Source organism: Carettochelys insculpta, chromosome 4 (genome assembly GCF_033958435.1).
Source record: "Carettochelys insculpta isolate YL-2023 chromosome 4, ASM3395843v1, whole genome shotgun sequence".
NCBI classification, from domain to species: Eukaryota; Metazoa; Chordata; order Testudines; family Carettochelyidae; genus Carettochelys; species Carettochelys insculpta.
The window spans coordinates 124,127,331-124,148,165 of record NC_134140.1 but is presented as its reverse complement, the minus strand read 5'-3'; the positions used below and the strand labels follow the sequence as shown (position 1 = coordinate 124,148,165).

General features: G+C 40.7%; 1 protein-coding gene across 7 annotated transcripts in view; it reads right to left on the bottom strand.

The window, feature by feature from the left end:
• Positions 1 to 20,692, bottom strand: part of HELQ (helicase, POLQ like) — a 42,259-nt gene extending 21,567 nt beyond the window's left edge. The window contains exons 1-9 of one of the 7 annotated variants that reach the window (XM_074993691.1): positions 20,316 to 20,418; positions 18,663 to 18,693; positions 11,147 to 11,906; positions 9,648 to 9,826; positions 8,280 to 8,480; positions 5,773 to 5,845; positions 2,108 to 2,205; positions 1,161 to 1,259; positions 533 to 678 (exon numbers count right to left, since the gene is read on the bottom strand). In XM_074993691.1, the coding sequence (XP_074849792.1) occupies positions 533 to 678; positions 1,161 to 1,259; positions 2,108 to 2,205; positions 5,773 to 5,845; positions 8,280 to 8,480; positions 9,648 to 9,826; positions 11,147 to 11,822 (1,472 nt within the window). In that variant the 5' untranslated portion in view covers positions 11,823 to 11,906; positions 18,663 to 18,693; positions 20,316 to 20,418. Of the gene's footprint in view, positions 1 to 532; positions 679 to 1,160; positions 1,260 to 2,107; positions 2,206 to 5,772; positions 5,846 to 8,279; positions 8,481 to 9,647; positions 9,827 to 10,626; positions 11,101 to 11,146; positions 11,907 to 18,662; positions 18,694 to 20,174 lie in introns of those variants that run through there. The other 6 variants (XM_074993692.1, XM_074993689.1, XM_074993690.1 and 3 more) reach the window with 6 other exon arrangements.
• Positions 20,693 to 20,835: the final 143 nt, after the last annotated feature.

Genomic DNA, 20,835 nt, shown 5'->3' with positions numbered 1-20,835 from the left:
ACAATTTGCACTATATAAATTGTGGACATTATTTACAAATTCCTTATTCTGAAGTTGGTACTGTCCAAATGGCATCAGCATTCGGAATAAGCAGCTATTCTGAAAATTTCATAACCCTTTGTATCCCAAAATAGCAATTGCCATGTCGACACAGCCTAAGTGCTGTACTTTACATAAACAAGATATGAATCCCATAGATGGTCTCTAAAGGAACTTTGCTATTTTCACTCTTTTCTTTCCAGTGTTGATGGTTTTTTAAACTAATGTTTGAGAAAAAAAAATAATGCTTCATTTTGTTTTAAATCAAAAATGGACTTGGAAACAGGAACATTCCCTTCAAGTTACCCCATAACTTCATTTGCCAAGGCAGGTTTTTTTGTTGTTGTTTTAGATTAGGCAAGTATATTTTTCACCATTACAAACATCATCATGAGAAAAGCCAGGTGATTATCATTTTTAGCACAAAAACTAAACAGTCAAAGCAGATTTGGCATTTCAGGTGTGCTCAAAAATAGTAACAAGAAAAACATACTTGTTCAGGAACTTGCATATCATTTCAGCTACATTTTCACAGTTCTTTTTAGTGGGACAGAAAACTAGGCAGGAGTAATTTGGAATGACTTCTGTCACCAAGGCAATAAGGTGGTCAGGGTCCATTTTCTGCAGATTACTGGAATACTGAAATAAAAGTGATGAAAAAAGCATCACCATACATTACTTACTGTCTCTGTGAATTAAACCTAAGGCCCTGACTCTGCAAATCAATTCTGCATCTCCTGTTGCTTTAAAAATGCAAAACTTTAAGGGATGTTCAGAGCTTGACTGGAGGAAACAGAAAAGTGTGAATGAACTGTTTTGCCTCTTTACTACCATAGCAGCTCATAGGTAGCATTGGTGCCACATGTCTTATACTCCTGCTAGTCACTCTACCAAAGGAGAGGAGTATTCCAAACCAGTTACTCAAGAACAACTTAATCCACTACCTGACAAACCTAGCAATCAGAAAGTTTGTTTTTTGGGGGAAGGATGGGACAGGCTGCACAGGGAGAAGTAGGAGTTGTCCTAAGAATACCTTTATTTATCTTAATGTTTTTCAAATAATTTTTGTAAGAATAGTATATACCTAAAGAAATGAAAAGTTCATACATTATATGCTGTACCTTGAAATTAAGAAGACGTGAAAAAGTAAGGCCATTCTTTGCTTTGTCATCAACTTCATAGATACTGTCTTGTATTTTAACATACTCTTTTAATTCTACCTAAATTGGATAAAAAAAAAAAGATGTATTAACATTAGTCAAATTACGGTCTGCATCACTTCAAGTTTTACATTTCCAAACTCCAAAATACAAATGACCATTCTTATCTCCACACCCAATGGCTGACATAAGACATTTACCTGCGTGTTCTTTTTACCTCCAAGGAGAGGTGCAGAAGCACAGCTTAGCTGATAGCTGAGCTTTAGGGTAGGTGGACAAGTAATTTAGTTTCAGTTTTGCATGCTACTTTATCTAATGCTAGTTATATTGAATGTAATCAATAAAGTGAAGTACCTTTCTGAACTGCAACAATATAAATTAAATATGATTTGTATTGTATGTACAATTCCACTGCTGCCACCTATCTTTCAGAAAATAAATGGGATTGGTCCCTGGAAATCTAGACAATCCAAATGACGTAGGATGTATCTTCTTAATTCGTAAAACAAATGAGTGCTTTTGAAAACATCAAACTTTATGCCCTCTTTTCCCTGCCCAGATAGAGAAAATAAATACATTTCAACCCTCCAAAGTTTCTGTTTGTTTTTTAAACAACATAAACACATGATTGAAGGAGCTCAGAATACAAGTGCCTTCTCTTAACACAAAGAATGGCTGGTCTTCTTACAGATTTTCTATCTCATATGTTCTGAATTGATTCAGAAACCAACACAGTTACAGCAGTACAACCCACCCCCAAGTGCAGACAAATCTAAACTTGTATAAAGGCGCTTAAGTTTACGGAAATAAGCTGCACGGGTATAAGCACAAGTGGGAAACCAGCAGTCACTTTTAACTCTAAAAATGCTAAGATAAGCAATAATTTCCCCCTAATCTTGAACACGTACTGGTCTAAAATTATTAGTATAATACTCTGCGTGCAGGAACTTCTGTAGGTCCCCAACCTTGTTTAAAGTTGCACTCATTCCGATGATTTGGGTAGCTTCTAAAAAATAAAAAAAAAAAAAAAGTTGACATCATTTCCAGGCTTGAAACTAAATATTTATGATTAAAAGACACAAGATGTTACAAGATACTGTATAGCACATACAAAAATAACAGAATTTAGTATCTAGGCAGCTATTTAATTATGTCATTATTTAAAAAAAAAAGGGCAAGAAAACTGATAAAGGTACAGGCCTATGTCAATGAAGATTATCATACCACAATTAAAGTTCTAGTTAACAATGCACGTATTACCACCATAGTTGCTATAACAAAGCCAACTGTTGTAAACCCAACCTAATTTCATTAATACAGAAAAATTAAGGGAATAAGAAATTTTACTACCTATGTAGGAATTAAAGTTCTCAGTGTGGTTAGACCTTTATGTAAGCCTTTTATTTAACAATTCTCAAAGTTCTCAATTAAATACTTTAACTGTTAACCATCACAACAATTCACTGGAACTCAATTCTTGTACACCAAGAGACACAGTTGTAGTTTTCAAAATCATGAAGTTAACGGAGTTTGAGAGCCACACGACAAAACAGTCTTAGCAATGGCTTTATGACGTATAGGGCTCAAGACTAACTCATAGGCTATGTCTATACAGTGGGAGTTATTTCAGGATATTTGGTATCTTGAAATAGCTGCCCCACATCTATGCAATGCACCCATCATTTTGAAATATTTTTCAAAGTAATGGCCATACTATTTCGACATCCCTGTACATCTCGTTGCAGGAGGAGTAAGGGATGCCTCTAAATAACACTTTTTTTCTACATGTGGAGCCATTTAGACAGCGCCTCATGTAGAAATAGCTTATTTTGAAATGGACTCAAAATATGCTACGCACTTTGTGTAGCTGTAGCACAAATTGCATAGCTTATGTCTAGTTTAGGCCATCGTGTAGAAATAGCCATATTGTCCTTCTGTTCATATAGCCTCTTATAGCATAAAGGCAACCAAGCAGATCAAAGAAGAAAACAAAGCAACAATCAAATTGAAGCCTGAGCTGAACAAGGGTCCTTCAATGTAAGATGCAGTTCCACCAGAAGCTGGTAAACTGCAACAAGAAGCAAGTTTTAAAGATAAGTATCGCTGAGCTAACAGTGTTGTGCTGTTAACCTTAGAAAGCCAGCTTCCAGGCACTTATTGTCATGATGTAGGCCTTAATTATGATTAGACAGAAGAGAAGATGGTGTCTCAGTCACAGACAACACATATTTAGATTACTCAGAACACCTAAATAACCATTACAGCCACACTTGAAGAACACATGTTCTTACACCCTTCCTACTAACAAGGCAGATGGCTATATTCTGCATCAGCTGAAGATTGCAGAGGTCCACCGGGATACAGTTACATTATGTGACAAAAGACATGATAATACTGAGGCAAGGTCTGCATACAAAAAGGAAGTCTCTGGGCATATACAATCAGATAACAGAAATACCACACAATGCCTCTTTCTGTGCACTCAGAAAAAATCGTACTCAACCCACGGCCACACAGCACACAGTGAAATGGCAGTGCTTCCCACCTCTATTCTTCTAGATCAGCAACTCTCTTCCATTCATATAAAAAGAGTTAAACATTAAATGTTTTTGGCTTCAAGACCGAGTTTGGTAAGTTTATGAAATGAATGATATGATGAGACTGCCTACAATGGCGTGTAGCTGATTTCTGACTGATACATCACCAGTGGCCAGTGATGGGACACTAGATGGGGAGGGCTCTAAGTTATTACAGAAACCTCCTTCCCAGATGTTTGGCTGGTGTGTCTTGCCCACATGCTCAGGGTCAACCAATAGCAATATTTGAGTCTGGCAAGGAATTTCCTCCCCATATGAGCTTAGCAGAGAGTCTGGATGTTTTTGCCTTGCTCTGCAGCATGGGGCCTGGGTCACTTGAAGGGTTAAACTAATGTAAACGGCGAATTCTATAGAATTTGAAGTTTTTAAGCCCTGATTTGAGGTTAGGAGTTGATTAAATAGGGGGCAGCCGAGGTTCTGTCAGACTGGATTACCACGATTGTACCTTCTGGCCTTAAAGTCTATCCCTGTGTCTACATGTGCCCCTTCCTTTCAAAAGGGGCATGTTAATGAACAGGTTCGAAAAATGCTAATGAGGCACTGCAATGAATATGAAGCGCCTCATTAGCATAATGGCGGCCGTGGCGATTCGAAAGTGCGGCTTTTTGAATCATCCGCTGCCCGTGGAGACAGGACCTTCCGAAAGGACACCCCCCTCCCAGTTTTCAAAAGCCCTTCCTCCTATCTGGTGATCAGAGGAAGGGCTTTCGAAAACTGGGGGAGTCCTTTCGGAAGGTCCCGTCTTCATGGGCGGTGCATGAGTCGAAAAGCTGCATTTTCGAATCGCCACAGCCGCCATTATGCTAAGGAGGCGCTGCATATTCATTGCAGCGCCTCATTAGCATCTTTCGAACCTGCTCATTAACACGCCCCCTTTGAAAGGAAGGGTCACTATGTAATTTATTTGTATGTGTTTCAAGAGGCTGACACTGAAGGGTAAAGGCACGTAAGGAGTGGGGGGGATTTTCTCTAGCAGATTTATTTCAACATAAACTTCAGCAGCACTCCAGCTTCAAACCCACCTTCCTCTGGAGCATATGTCCATGCTGCAGCTGGGACGACACTTCCCAGCATGGACAGACACATGCTAGTAGTAGTGTGGCTTGCACAAGCTGCCTGAGTTCAAACCCACCAGACTGCTAAGCTGTGTATTTGGGCTGCTAACCTGAGCTGCCATCCCTGCCACACGGCTGTGTTTAGCATACTATATCTAGCACACCTAGCGTGTGTATACCCATGCTGGGAAGGTGTCCAGTAGACATACCTGAGGCGCTAGGAGGCTTCAGCTTACAGTGTCACCTAGCTCAAGCTACAGATCTCTCTCTCTCTCTCTCTCTCTCTCTCTCTCTCGTGTGTGTGTGTGTGTGTGTGTGTGAGAGACAGAGAGAGAGAGAGAGAGAGAGAAACACGAGTTACAATTTAAGCCACTTGTGCTGTGGCGACATAGGCACCGATTACTTTCCATTGTGCCTGGGGGATGGGTGTTCCCAAAGTTCCACCAACCACTACATCCCTTCCTTCCAGGCCAAACCCCTCCCCACTCCATTTCTCTCCAATTACTCCTCTTCCCACCCTCTTCCCCATACACCACGTCCTAACTCCTCCCCACTCGTTCCTAGCCTCATGCATACAAGGAAATGCTGACTGCAGCATGCAGGAAGCATGGAGAGAAGGGTGGAGCACTGACCCACAGAGCCAACCAAATAGCGGAAGGCATGGGGGGGGAATGAAGGAAGGGGTTACTACAGGGTGACACCACATGAAATCCAGAAAAGCAAGTACTACAAATGTGTAAAAAACAACCATGTGATCCATGGTGAAATACAGTATTACTCAGAGTGGAGTTTGTGACATTTTAGTAACTGTCAAACATTAAAAATTAATTAAAAGTTGTATAATTTGAGAGATTAATATAAGTTGTTACTTCACAAGACTTTTTCAAAGGCAACTGTAGTCATAACACAGGAGTTACTTACTGCTGATATAGAGAATTTTTGCAAGAATCATTTCAAGCGTGGCTCCACGACTCCCCTCACCAAGCATGTGCAACTGCAGGGAAAAATAAAGAGAAACATGGTAAATTAGTTGCTCACTTAGCAGTATTTCCAAATACAAACTTGTATACCAATCAAATCCCAAATATTTTAAAATAGTATGCCTTTTGTCAGATATCTCATTGATTAATCGGGTATATTCTGAATCTACAGCCACCTACAAAAACATCACCTCACTATAAAATACACTTTTGGGGCAAGGGAAGAATGGAGAAAACGTATATCTAATACCATACATATATTTTTACAACACGGCTTGCTCCCCATTAAATTAAATAAAGTCACAGGGATGGAACTTCCTGGCAGGAAATAATTAATGCATTAATCTTTATTCTCCAATTAGAATTTATTTTGCACATTTCTTATCTTGACTGACAGCAACCAGTCCAGGATCCCCAAGGGGACCACCAGCAAATTTTAGAGGGTTTGCCAGGTTTTAGACTTGCTAGCGACTAGAGCAGAAAGCCCAATTATCATCCTGTTGGTCTTCCAGGGTGGAAGATTAAATCTGAGCAAGTTAGCTTCCTGATGCCCCCTGTGGTGGGGAGCCCCAGGAAACTGCCCTCCTCTCTACCTCTTAAGGACAACCCTGCTTTTATATACAGAAAAGCAATTGGTCTTGCACAGCTTGACCTTGGGGTTTTTATAGCATGTTGGGGGAGGAAGCCTCACAAAAGAAAAAGGTTAAGAATGCCTGCTTTAGAAGATAGTATTCACCTTTTCCTAACAGTTAAAGACAGTACAGCAATCACAGGCAAAGCAGAACTTAATTCTCAATGTTTTCTACACAGAACATTTTATTAAAAAGAGAACCTTCAACTTGAGTGATACTGTTGGTAGTTACATGGGGCTGGACTGACATCTTGCAAACTAGCCTACATAAGGTGAAACACATAACTACATTATCCCAGGAGCAAAGCGGGAACATAATTCTGACTGTGGCCTACACTTCAAATTAGACCGACCTAACTATATTACTCAGGGTTGTGAAAAATGTAGTATCTTGAGAGATGTAATTAAGTCATCCTAAACCCAAGGATAGATGCAACAAGATCAAACGAATAGTTCTGTCAACCTAACTACTGCCACTTGGGAGAGGCAGATTAGTGAGTCTGCAGAAGAAATCCTTCCATCAACATAGGAAGCTGCAACACATCAGCTGCACTACTAGGCTACGTCTACACTACAGCGATCTTTTGAAAGAAGCCCTTCTGGAAGAGCTCTTCCAGAAGAACTTCTTTTGAAAGTGTGCATCCCCACAGGCTGTAGCTATGCTACCCCTCCCTTTTGGAAGGGGCATGCAAATGTGGCCAATTGGAAATGCAAATGAGTCAGAGATTTAAATAGCTCATGCTTCATTTATATACTCACATGATTTAGAAAACCAAAACAGCCTTGTAGAGGAGGTTCATTTGACAGGAAACCCCACTTTTGAAAGCACCCTTCTTCCTACTATTTTTCGGGAAGGGTGATTTCGAAAGCAGGGTTTCCTTTCGAATGAACACCGTCTACACTGCTGTTTTGGCTTTTGAAATCAGCTCTTCCAGAATAGAGATCCTGTACAAGTATGCAAATGAGGTGTAAGGTATTTAAATCTGCGCCTTATTTGTATGTCCCTTCTGAAAAGGAGGGCCAGTGTACCACAGCCACACAAAAAAAGGATCAAAAGAGTGATCTGCTCTTTTGAAAGAGAATGTCCACATAGCCCCAGCTCTTTCAAAAGAACGGGCCAGGGATCGAAAAATCAGGCCCCATGAGGACTGCTGTTTTAAAAACAGGGCCCACAGAGCATCTACACACATTTTCTTTTGAAGACAGCTTTCGAAAGAAGGTGATTTTCCTGAAACAGGAGTGAAAGAGCGCTTTCAAAAGAAGCACCACATTCTTTCAATTTAATTTTGAAAGAATGCTTTTTGCGTGTAGACGCTCCGCTGGATATTTCGAAAGAACTTGCTAGCGTGGACGCAGCCTTACAGTTTAGCAAACGTATCCTCTGTCTAATTTGAATAGTGAGGTTCCTTTACCGTCTGAGATTAGTTCCTGGGACTAACTGACACCTAAAAAGCCATGTGATCAAAAATGGTTTATACCATACACAAAAACATGTTCAGCCTAATTAAAGGAAAAATAGAACACATTAACTGGTTACACTGAAAGATTACTTCAATGGCCAACTATTGTAAAGTAGATGTATCTGATAAACAGAGTACACATCTCTATTAAAATTCTAAAAAAACCCAATCCCAAATGAGCAATAATGCTCAAGAAAAATTTGGTACTTTCCAATTTGTTTAGAAATAGTTTTCTGATATAGAATTCATGAAATATGCCAATTTATACAGTTTCAAATGATGTATTTTTCTTGTAACTTTTCATAAATAAAATAGTAACATACATACTAGTAACCTGTTGCAAGTTTTAGAACAAACCTCATCTACCACAACTAAACCCAGGTCACCAATTCTTCCTGTTTCAATCAAAGAATTCACTAGGCTGTGTCCTTTCTCTATAGTAGCAATGTACAGTGATTTTTTCATTCTTCTTTTGATTGGAGGAAATCTTCCTTTACTTCCTGCATATTCTTCAACCAAGAAGCCTAGCTCTATTCCAAAACTTGACAAGGCCCAAACCTACAATACAATAATAAGTAAAAAGATCAGCTTAGTTGAAGAGTAAATTAATTTTCACATTTAAGGACTTTGTTCCAACAATTAACTTCATGCAGGAGAAATTTCAGGATTGAGGCCAGAAAATAAGACATTATTTCACGTATATATTATAGAACAATACAGCTGATAATAAGAATTATTATATGAACAATGGACTACTGGGAAAAATTAAATTAAAACATACTAGTGAAAAAATATTTGAGTACTGAAGGACTGCATCTACACATGCAAGAGGAGGGGGCATGTGAATGAGGCAGTTCGGAAGATGCTAATGAGGCACTGACATGAATGTGCAGTGCCTCTTTAGCATAATAGCGGCCACGTGCAATTTGAAAGTGCTGCTTTTGGAAAAGCATGCCACCCTTGTAGACAGGGGTCTTTAGAAAGGTCCCTCCTGACTTTGAAAGCCCTTCTTTCTATTTGGTTTCAGGAAGAAGAGACTTTCAAAGTCAGGCGGTCCTTTCGAAAGGTCCCCATCTACATGGGTGGCATGCGCTCCAAAAGCGGCTCTTTTGAATCGCACACAGCTGCCATTATGCTAATGGAGAGCTGCATATTCATGTCAGTGCCTCATTAGCATCTTCCAAACTGCCTCTTGAGCATGCCTCCTCTGAAAGGAGGGGGCATGCGTAGACGCAGCCAAGCCTCTCAAGGTGCTGAGATTTGCCAAATCAGTGACATAATACTTAATCTGTCCTCTGTAACTTACATATGAGTTACACTGGACAGCTATGTTTTTGTGAGGTTATTTAAATGTCAATAAGGATTTTAGAGTAGACTTCAATTAGAAGAGACTGCAAGCAAGGTACTAATATTCCAAAACTCAGTACAAATCCAGTTTTCCACACCTTGGTTAATGCGGCTATCCTTAACTACAGCCAATGTACATTTCATCACAAAAAATAGCAAGACAGCCTCTAAACTGAACTATAAAACAAAGACACTTTTCATTTCCAGTCTGATATTTATTCAAGATATACAAGAATATATTCACTAGTGCTGTTTTATGGATTAACAGACGGCTTAACATATTTACAATTAATTTTCCAGCACCAATTAAAACAACTATTTGTAAAAAATAATATTCATTTCAGAGTAAAGCCAAAAACCAAAACATAATTTCCACACCTTTTCTTGGACAATAGCCACATATGGCAGAACCATTAAAACATCTTTCTGTCTGCAGAGTAATTCCTGAAGAATTAAAATTTCAGCTACAAGTGTTTTTCCACCACTGGTTGGCAATGAATATATTAAGTTCTTTCTTTGTTGTAAAGATTCTAATGTTAAGCAAGCGTGCTGCCACTCTGTAAGATTAAAAGAGAAATTATTTTGTCCTCTCCTCTCAAATGCATGCTGATGCAGGATCAAAATGCAAATTTTCTGTAAAACTGAACGGTATGGACAGATTTTCATCTCAGAGAGCTTTTATTGATAAAGTACTGAACATTTCTGATTATCCAATCTTCCAACACTTTTTCTTCTAAGAGTCTAGAGAATAAAATATCCTAATTTACCTCATACAGTCAACTCTATCCTGCACTGTTACTATAGCAGCTATAGCAACATCCTGCCATTCAGATTGCTCAGATGGTTAAAGAGCTTTCAGAAGGGAGAAATTAAAAACAGCTGCATAGAATGAAAATCCTTGCAAACTTTTCTGGTGAATACTTTTATCTGACAAAATTTTGTTTGATTTGAAACTATTTAAGAATTAGTGTCCAATTCTCCAAATATAATTTTTGGTTCAGTGGAAACTAATGTTTTGATCATGTCAAAATAAAATGTTTCTTTTAGACACTGCCAAAACATTACCAGATTAGATCACCCACACAATTGTAATTCTTGCACTTGAATTATGTATATCCTCAGAAGTGGGAGTCACAAAACCAAACTATGCCTCAATAGATATGCTGAATGTGACCTTACCAATAGACACAAACACAACCCCAAAGTAGTTAACAAAGCATACTTCAGCATTCCAAAAGAAGACAGTTGTGCCATAAACTAAGAATGTTTCTATCCTTAGGGCCTACAGAAGTTGAGGAATTTGGATAAAAACTTCTTAGCCACAGTATTCTCTGTTGATCAGGTAATTCAATCTTACCATAAAACACAGGAACATAGAGCTTTAAGTAGCTACAGCAATGTAATGGCAGTCTTCTTACGACCCACATGCAAATACCAAGACAAATAAAAGTTTCAGAATTTTTTTAATAAAAGTGGTAAATAGCAACCATTTTTCTCCTGAAATGCACCTCAACCATAATTTTAGGAAGACCTTATCATGCTTTCAAGTCCTCAAAAAACAGGTTGCATAATGAACGCGTAAGGCAGATGTGGAACAGAGTTACCATTTCCATTTTTTAATGTTTAAAAAGATGAAGATAACTTTAAGTTTCCTTTATTTCCATGTTTTGAGCTACAGCATTCTTCGAAAGGCTCTTCCTTAGAATTTATGGGTATGTAATTTTAACTAGTCCACTACAACAATCTTACAGTCTAGAAACTTAAAAACAAAATTTTTGTTTCCATAAGTACATGATGAAAAGGTTGCATCAATCTGCTTGAAATATTATACCAACTTCAACTCAAGCTCAAACAACAGTGATTTTTCAACATATTACCATAAAGTTCTTCAATCCCTCGGAACTGTACTAAGAGATCTTTAACTTTACTGGGTAACCCATAAAATGGGCCAATGTCAACAGATGATGTCTCAATGGTTTTCTTGGCAACACAAATTTCTTCTGACAGTACAGCTTCTTTGAGCTGCTTAGTTCTAGAAACCAGTGGAGTCTGAGCCTTGGCATTACCAGTCATTGCACTTTTGAGGTGGTCTTTGAGACTCTTTCTTTTACTCAAGTTGGATGTGGTGTTTGTGGACAATTCATTATTTCTTTTGGTGTGCTCTGCATTAGGTGGACAAGGCAATTGACTCAACATTTTATTAAGGCAAGACTTTGTGTCATTAGCGCTCTCTTTTGTATCTGATGGTTTTCTTGAATCAGATGAGATCTTATTCATTTCCTCAAAATATAGAAGCTGTGAAGATGGCAAATCATCTAAAATATAGTTTCCTGGTTCTAGAGTCCTGTTCTCTTCTTCACCTGTGGTCCTCCAGAAACTACTCTCTTCTTCAGTTTTGAAACATGTAATGTTTCCTGCAGTAGTAAAAATTAGTTTGTTGCTTTTTATGTTTTGTAATTGAAGATCCCCAAATGCTGGCTGTACAGTAGCGTTGTCATCCTTGTTTGTAGTACATGAAGTCAAGCCAACAGATTGAATACATTCTTGCTCCATATTATCAACTTGAGCTAAGAAAGAATCATTTCCAGAAAAGCTGTCATAGTCACCAAACAAGTCCTCTTCACTGTCATTATTATACTGCAAAAAAAAGTATACTTATCAATATTCAACAGCAAATAGGAGGCTGAATCATATGCTCACAGGTTTAAATCTGAATCATCAAGCACAAACCCATAATTAAACCAAACTACAATTTCATGAGTAACTTAACTGTGCACTTCATTTTATTTGTAAAAGATAACGGGTGGGATTTTTGAAAGAAAGTGAGCTGTTCTCCTGAATCACTAAGGCCTGGACTATACTCAGATTTCATACTGATACAACTATTTGGGCTTGTCTACACTACCTCCTTACTTCAAAGGGAGGATGGTAAGTAAGGTGTTGGGAGTTTATTAATGAAGTGCTGTGGTGCATATACAGCACTTCATTAAGCAAATTCCTCCCTGCGGCAACTCCGAAGTGTTAAACTTCAAAGTGCTGGCTCACGTCTAGCCCCAGCTCACCCGCCGGTACTTCGAAGTGCCCAGGGTACTTCAAAGTCCCTTTACTCCTCAAAACTTATGCCCCTTTCTATTCAGAAAAAACTATACTGGTGTCAGCCACCTGTATACCAGTGCACCTGTTCATACGCAAGGTGCTTTATCTATACTAATATAGTTAAAGTGGGCCAATTCTTGAGTTTGGACAAGTCCTCCTCAATCACATTTGATAGCATTTTTTCAAAACAAAACAAAACACCCCATAAAACAAAAAGATCTTTAAGTGCTTTACAAAGACAGATGCTTTACAGATGGGTGCAATGTGGTAAGAAGTGAAATGTAACTAATAAAGCTGGAAGGAGAGGGAATAAAGGATAGGCAAGAGGAAGCATATGCCTGAGTACCCTGGCAAAGTGTCAAGATTAGCACATATATAAATTTGGGCTGTCAAGCAATTAATTTTTAAACCACAATCTAAAAAACTGTCATTAATCATGCTGTTAAACAATAATCTAATACAATTTATTTAAATATTTTGGACATTTTCTACATTTTCAAATATACTGATTTCAATTACAATACAGAATGTATATTGCTCACTTTATTTTTTATTTAAAATATCTGCACTGTAAAAAAAGAAATAGTATTTTTCTCGTCAGCTAGTACAAGTATTATAGTGCAATCTATTTTTCACAAAAGCTGAACGTACAAAGGTAGAATTCAGTACAAAAAATAACTGCTTTCAAAAATAAAACAATGTGAAACTTTGGATTTTATAAGTCCACTCAGTCCCACTTCTCATTCAACCAGTTGCTCAATCAAACAAGTTTGGTTATGATTTGCAGGAGATAATGTTGCTTCTTGTTTATGTCACCTGAAAGTGAGACAAAGCGTTAGCATAGCACTGTTGTAGCTAGAGCTGCAAAATGTTTACAAACCAGATGCGTTAAAGAGTTATATGTTGTCATGTTTCAACAAACATTCCAGAGGACATGGGTCTATGCTGATGACTGGTTCTGTTCAACAATGAATCAAAGCACAGTTAACTGATGCTTATTTTAAATATTTGCATCATCTGAGTAAGCTGCCACCAATGGAAAATTCATTTTCTGTTTTGGTGGCTTGAGTTCTGTTAGTTTCTGCAGCAGAGTAATCACTCTTTCAGGATTTTCAAAAGCATATTCCACAATTCATCCTTCTCAGATTTTGGGAGACACTTCAGATTTGTAAACTTTGGGGCAAGTGCTATAGTGTTTTTAGAAATCTCACATTAGTATCTTCTTTGGATTTTCTCAAATCTGCTGTGAAAGTTTTCTTAAAATGAACATGTATTGGACACAGTTCCCTATAAGCTTTGTGGCCATACAGCTTCCTAGTCAGTGCTGTAAAGGTGCTCCAGGTACCTGTGCAAGCAGCATAGGAGGGTTGCCCTAACCCCAATCTAGCCTGCAATCCACAGGCCAGGGGAGGCACAACCTGAACAAGTCTCCCTGCAGCCCAAGGCAACCACAGCTTATTCCCAGACCTCCACTGCCATGGCCAGAGCAGCCTGAGCAGCGCAGACACGAACCTGCAACTGCCATGTCTGGGCAGCTCCTTCCTGGACCCTCCACTCACTACCACATCTCTCTCCCAGATCCTCCTACTGCCATGGTTACAGCGGGTTGGGCAAATGGGGCAGCCCATGCCCTCGCCACAGCCAGGACCACCTGGATGCCCGCCTGTCATGGCTGGGGTAGCCTGCACTGACCTCTACCCACCAGAGCCCAAGCAGCCCAGACCTTCTCCTGTAAGAACCCCAGCCTTCAAACACTTCTGACATAGCCTGACTCTGCTCTCTCACTGGCAACTTACTCTCTGTCCCTGCTGAAAGCCCACACTCCTCATACTATTTACATTCCAATCCTCTGTCCTAGTCCTGAGCCCTTCATCCCTGGCCCAACCCCAGAGTCTGCAGCTCCAGAGCCCTCGCACTCTAATCCCTTTCCTCTCATTCCCAGCTCCACCCCATAGCCCACAGCTCCAGAAAGATCTCTGACACTCTTGCACCACAACTCTCTGCCCAAGCCTGAGGCCCCTCCCACACTCAGAATCTTTTGGCCCAATCCCAGCCAGAGGAATTTTGTTATGCGCAACAATATGAAGGTGGTGTCTGACAAATCACCTCCATACTGATACACAGAACAAGATTCATTCTGCTTGGAGGTGGGAAAAATTAGAGGGGACACTGGTGCTGGGTCATCATCTGACACTTCTATGACACGTAATATATGGCAGAATTCAGGTAAAACTGAACAGGAGACACACAGTTCCCCAGTGAGTTCAATCACAAATTTTGTTAAACACTTCTACAAAAATTTAGCATATCTGATATAAATACCTTGCAATGTGGGCTACAAAAGTGCAGTGTAAATGTCTGTTCTCAGTTTCAAGTGACCTTGTAAATAGTACGTGGGTAGAATTATCTCCCATGAATGGAAACAAACTTGCTTTAGGATTGGCTAAACAAGAAGTTGTGAACTTGCAGGCTAAGATTGTACGTGGTTTTGCTTTTGAGTGCAATTATAAAACAAAAAAAGAAATATAGATTTGTAAGTTACAGCTTCATAATAAAACATTGCGCTACAGTACTTGTATGAGGTAAACTGAAAAATACTATTTCTTTTATCATTTTACAGTGACACTATTTGCAATAACTAAATAGAAGGTGAAAACTCAGTACTCTGTATTTTGTGTTATAAAATACCAATATATTTGAAAACATAGAAACATACCCAAAATATGCAATGAATTTCAATTGGTATTCTATTTTCAAAGACTAACAGCTATTAATTATTTTATCAGGATTAAATTTTTGAGTTAATTGCATGAGTTAACTGACAGTCAGTGGATCCAATGGATGATGAAGGTGCTAAAGGAGCACTCAAGGTAGATAAGGGATTGCCTCCACTCTGGGGAGAAGCAAAATTAATTCTTTGCATCAGACTTCGCTGAAGAGAATGTGAGGGAGACTTCCACACCCAAGACATTTTTTTAGGATAATAGAGTAAAAGAACTGTCCCAGATTGAGATGTCAATACACAAGGTTTTTGAACAAATTGATATATTAAGTCACCAGCACCATATGGTATTCAACCAAGAGTTCTAAAGACCATACATGCAAAATTGGTAAACTAACTATGGCATATAACCTATTGCTTAATCAACATCTATACCAGATTACTGGAAAGTAGGTAAAGGAATGCCAATTTTTTATTATTTTTAAAGACTACAGTAAATATAGGCAATCCTGGCAATTACAGGCCAGTAAGTCTAATATGACTCTTATAATAATTGGTTGAAACCACAGTAAACAACAGAATTATCAGATACACAGATAAACACATTGGCTATGTCTACACGGGCACAAAACTTCGAAATAGCCATATTTCGAAGATTACTAATGAGGTGCTGAATTCAATATTCAGCGCCTCATTAGCATTAGGATGCTTCCGGCCACAGCACTTCGGGAGCGCTGCTTTCGAAAGCACACGGCTCGGCGCAGCTACATGGGGCTCCTTTTTGAAAGGACCCCACTCCTTTCGAAATCCCCTTATCCCGATCGGAATAAGGGGATTTCGAGAGGTGCGGGTCCTTTCAAAAAGGAGCCCCATGTAGCCGCGCCGCGCTGCGTGCTTTCGAAGGCGGCGCTATCGAAGTGGTGTGGCCAGAAGCGTCCTAATGCTAATGAGGTGCTGAATATTCAATTCAGCACATTAGTAATCTTCGAAAAATGGCTATTTCGAAGATTTGTGCCCGTGTAGACACAGCCATTGGGTACATCTACACTAGACAGTTTTGTAGACAAAACTGGGGTTTTGTCAACAAGAATCACAGAGCATATATGCACAAAAAGCATTTTGTCAACTGTTAAAAAAAAAAAAAGCTGTGTAGATGCTCCAGGAGGCCCTTTTATCAACCAAGTGGGTCAAAAGAATGATCCACTTTTATGTTTCTTCAGAATATCTCTTCTGACAGTAACTTCTGTAGACAGATGCTTCTAGTGTAGACATAGCCATTATGTTGGGGAAGAGTTAACACAGCTTTTACAAAAGGAAGTCAGGCCTCACCAATTATCACAATTCTTTGATGGTGGTAACAAATGTTGAAAAGGGTGATTCAGAGGACTTTTTCTGAAAGCTTTTAAGAAAGTCCCTCACTAAAGGCTCTTAAGCCAAGTAAGCAAATATGACATAAGAAGGACAGTCCTCTCATGACATGGTTGAAAGAAAGGAAAGGAATAGTAGGAATAAATAGTCAGCTTTTACAACAAACAGAGCTAAATAATGCAGTTTCCTAAAAATCTGTATTAGAAACGACTGCGTTCAATTTATTTATAAGTGATCTGGATTAGGAGGTAAACTGGAAGGTATAAAAATCTGAAAATGATACAAAATTACTCAAGCCAATTAAGTCCAAAGCTGATTTCAGAGAGTCTACGAAGACAGGTTACGAGCTATCAGGAATACCATCCCTGATGTCACCACAGCCAATCTGGTGTCTGACCTCTGTAACTTTGTTCTCACCCACAAATATTTCCAATTTGGGGACCATTTATACCTCCAGACTAGTGGAACTGCCATGGGCACCTGCATGGCCCCTCAATATGCTAATATATTTATGGCTGACCTGGAACAATGATTCTTCAGCTCTCGTCCCCTATTACCACTCCTCTAGTTATGATACATGGATGACATCTTTATGATTTGGATGCATGGTATAGAGACTCTAAAAGAATTCCAGAGAGACTTTAACAATCTGCACCCCACCATCAACTTATGCCTTGACTTATTCCACGCGAGAGATGCATTTCCTTGACACTACAGTACAAATCAAGGATGGCCTGATCAATCCACACTCTACTGGAAACCCACTGATCGCTACACTTACCTACATGCTTCTAGCATCCATCCTGAACACATAACTAGATCCATTGTTTATCGTCAAGCCCTTAGGTACGATCGCATTTGCTCTGATCCTGCTGACAGAGACCGAAAACTACAAGATCTCTACCAAATATTCATAAGCCTGAATCACCCACCAGGAGAAATAAAAAAAACAAATCGACAGTGCCAGACGAATACCCAGAAACCAGCTACTCCAAGATAGGCCCCAAAAAGCCAAGAACAGGACACCACTCTTCATTACCTACAGCCCCCAACTCAAACCACTGCATTGCATTATTAAAGACCTACAACCTATCCTTACTCAGGATGTCACACTCCAGAAGGCCCTAGTGACAGGCCTGTTCTCTCCTACAGACAACCTCCCAACCTTATGAGGATTCTCACCCACAACCACAGTCTATACTGCAGGAACTCCAGTCCTGGAACTTTTCTTTGCAACAAAGCCCGCTGCCAGCTTTGTCCACATATCTATTCTGGAGATACCATCACTGGACCTAACCAGGTTATTCACAGAATCACGGGCACATTCTCATGTTCCTCAACTAACATCATGTATGCCATCATGTGCCAACAATGCCCACATGCTTTGTACATTGGACATACTTCAAACTCTCTTAGACAAAGAATTAATGGCCATAAAACAGACATAAAAACACTCCTGACTCACAAACCTGTCAGCCAGCACTTTAATGAAGTGGGCCATTCTGTTAATGACCTGAAAGTCTGTGTTTTACTGAAAAGGAATTTTCACAGCCATTTGGAAAGAGAGGCTGCTGAACTCTCTTTTATATTCAAATTCAACACATTAATACATGGTTTGAAATGGGATGACAATTTTCTAGCTCATTATAGGGGCTCTTTTACATACTTTGCTTTATCTAATTCTTGACTTCCCCGCTCCATCTTTCTGCCTCTCTGCTCTCTGATTTGCTCACCTTGATAATAATTTTTCTGATTTGTCAACCTTGATTACTATGTTTGGTTCTCTGTGCCTTAAATATTGAGTCTGTTCTGGTCTGGCTATAGTCTGAAGAAGTGGGTCTGTCCACGAAATCTCATCACTCAATAAATTATTTTGTTAGTCTTTAAAGTGCTACTGGACTGCTTTTTTGTTTTGATAGTATATAGACTAGCACAGCTATCTCTCTGTTACTAGTCTACAAAGAGAGCTCACTAAACTGGGTGACCGGCTGATAAAATGGTAGATGAAATTTAATGCTAGTAAGTGTAAAGTAACATGCACTTAAAAAAAAAAAGCATGTACTAAATGATGGAATGGGACCTAAGTTATAACCATTTAAGCAAGGGATTTTGGCCTCATTGTGGGCTGCTGTATGAAATCAAATCAGGCAGAAGATAAAACAATCTATATCATAATATTAATATATAAGTTCATGGTATGCCCACACCTTGAATTTGTTACAGTTCTGGAAGCCCCATCTAAAAAAAAAAACATATATTAGAATTAGAAAAGGGGCAAAGAAGGACAACTAAAACAATTAGTGCTATAGAACAGCTTTCATAAGAGAAAAAATTAAAAAGACAAGGACTTAGGGTAGAAAAGAGGCAACTGAAAGGGGACATGATAAAGGTCTATGAAATCATGAACAGCAAGAAAAAAATTAATCAGTATTGTTTACTCCTTTACATACCACAAGAAACAGGGGCACCAAATGAATGACTTAAAACAAATACAAGAAACAGAGAGGTTGCCGTTAGTCTGTACACTCATCCCTCGCTCTACAAGTACAATGGGTTCCCAACTTTGTGCTCATAGGCTAAAACTCATAAGAGGGACACTAAGTTACCATATACCTAAATGTCTCTGATTAGTTCCTTGAGCTGGGCAAAGAAGTGGCAGCAGGTGGTGCAGCTTTTGAAAGGTAAGCGAACCTTGGGCGGCAGAGGGTCTTGCTGCTGCAGGGCCAGCGGAGAGCGGGGGGTCTTGCTGCCGCGGGGAGGGCAGGGGATCAGGCTGCCGCGGGGTAGCAGAAGGCAGGGGGGTCAGGCTGCTGCAGGGCGGCGGAAGGCAGGGGATCGTGCTGCCGTGGGGCCAGCGGAGGGAGGTTGGGCTGCCGCAGCAGAGGTACGCAGCGGGAGGGAATCAGGCTGCCACGGGGCAGAGGAGGGCTGAGGTGGGGGTGACCAGGCTGCCGCGGAGCCAGCAGAGGTGTGGGGGGCGTGATCAAGCTGCCAAGGAGGGGCATGGTTCAGGCTGCTGCGGGGCTGGTGGCAGTTGGGGGGGCAGGATACCGTGGATTGGGGCTGTGTGACGGGGAGGTCAGACTAGGGCAGGTTGGAGCCAGGGGAGGGGATTACCCTTGTATTAGTGGGGGGGAAGTTCACTTGCAGAGTGTACAAAGGTAAGTAAACATGTCCCTCATTTAAGCAAGTACTTGTTAGTAAAGTACTTGTTTAATGAGGAATGAGTGTATCTTCAAAAATAACAAAAAGTACTCTGGCACCCTACAGATAAACAGATATTTTGGAACATAAGCTTTCGTGGGCAAAGACCCGCTTCGTCAGATGCATCACGAATAGAGCAGGTCTTTGCCCACGAAAGCTTATGCGCCAAAATATCTGTTAGTCCATAAGGTGCCACAAGACTTCTTGTTTTTGAAAACACAGGGAAGTACTTCTTCACCTATGTCACTTGTTCCCAGGTAGGTTTTGAAGACCAGAATTATCAGTGAGCTCAAAAAATAATTGGATAAATTCAGAGATTAGCTCTGTTTGTGGTCACTAGCCAGAACAGTCAGGGACACAACCTCATGCTCTCGATAACCCTAAAACGCTCACTTTCAATAGGTGCGACTGGCTGAGAAGACCTGTTGGTAACTACCTTGTTCTCACCCTCCCCCCACCCGCCGCGAATAGCTAGGACACTGGGCCAGCTGCCCAGCTCTCCCAACAGTACATACATGAGCGGTGGGAACTGGCCAGGGTACGGCTGTCCGCTTCACCCATCCCCGACCGCTTCCGCAGTCGTTCCCTCCCGACACGGAGAGGAGAGAGGATTCCCCTGGAGGGGGCAGGCGTACTTCAGCTCCCCACCCCCATACCTCGGGGCTGGCGGGGGCGGGTTGCAGCTCCTCCTCGGCCATAGAACTCGTTCTTTTCCGGGCCGGCGGGGAGCCGGCGCCGGGGGACGGGGCTCGTTCTCGGCTCCTCTTACGGGCCGAGGCGGCCCGGCTCTTCCTGCGTACTACGGGGCCGCCCCGCTCCATGCCTAGCCCCGAGCCGCCGGTCAGGGCAGGTCAGGGGACAGCGGGTCTTTGGAGCGAGGCAACACCTGTAGGGGGGCGAGGGACAGCGGCGGAGCCATCGCTAGAGGGGGGCCGGGCAGTCAGGCTCCTACTCCCGTGACAACGACTCTCCGAGAGGCCCAGCGCACAAGGGACCGCTAACAGCAACAGCCTCCCACTTCCCAACTGTCCCCAGCCTGCGCTGTCCCTAACGTCATTTCCGTTCTTTAGCCAACCAGCCACAACGACCCAGGAACTCAAGGGAAGCTCGTGTTCCCATTAGGCGCCGGAAGGCGGAAGGCAGACTAGCTGCACTCTGATTGGCTGGAATGTTTAT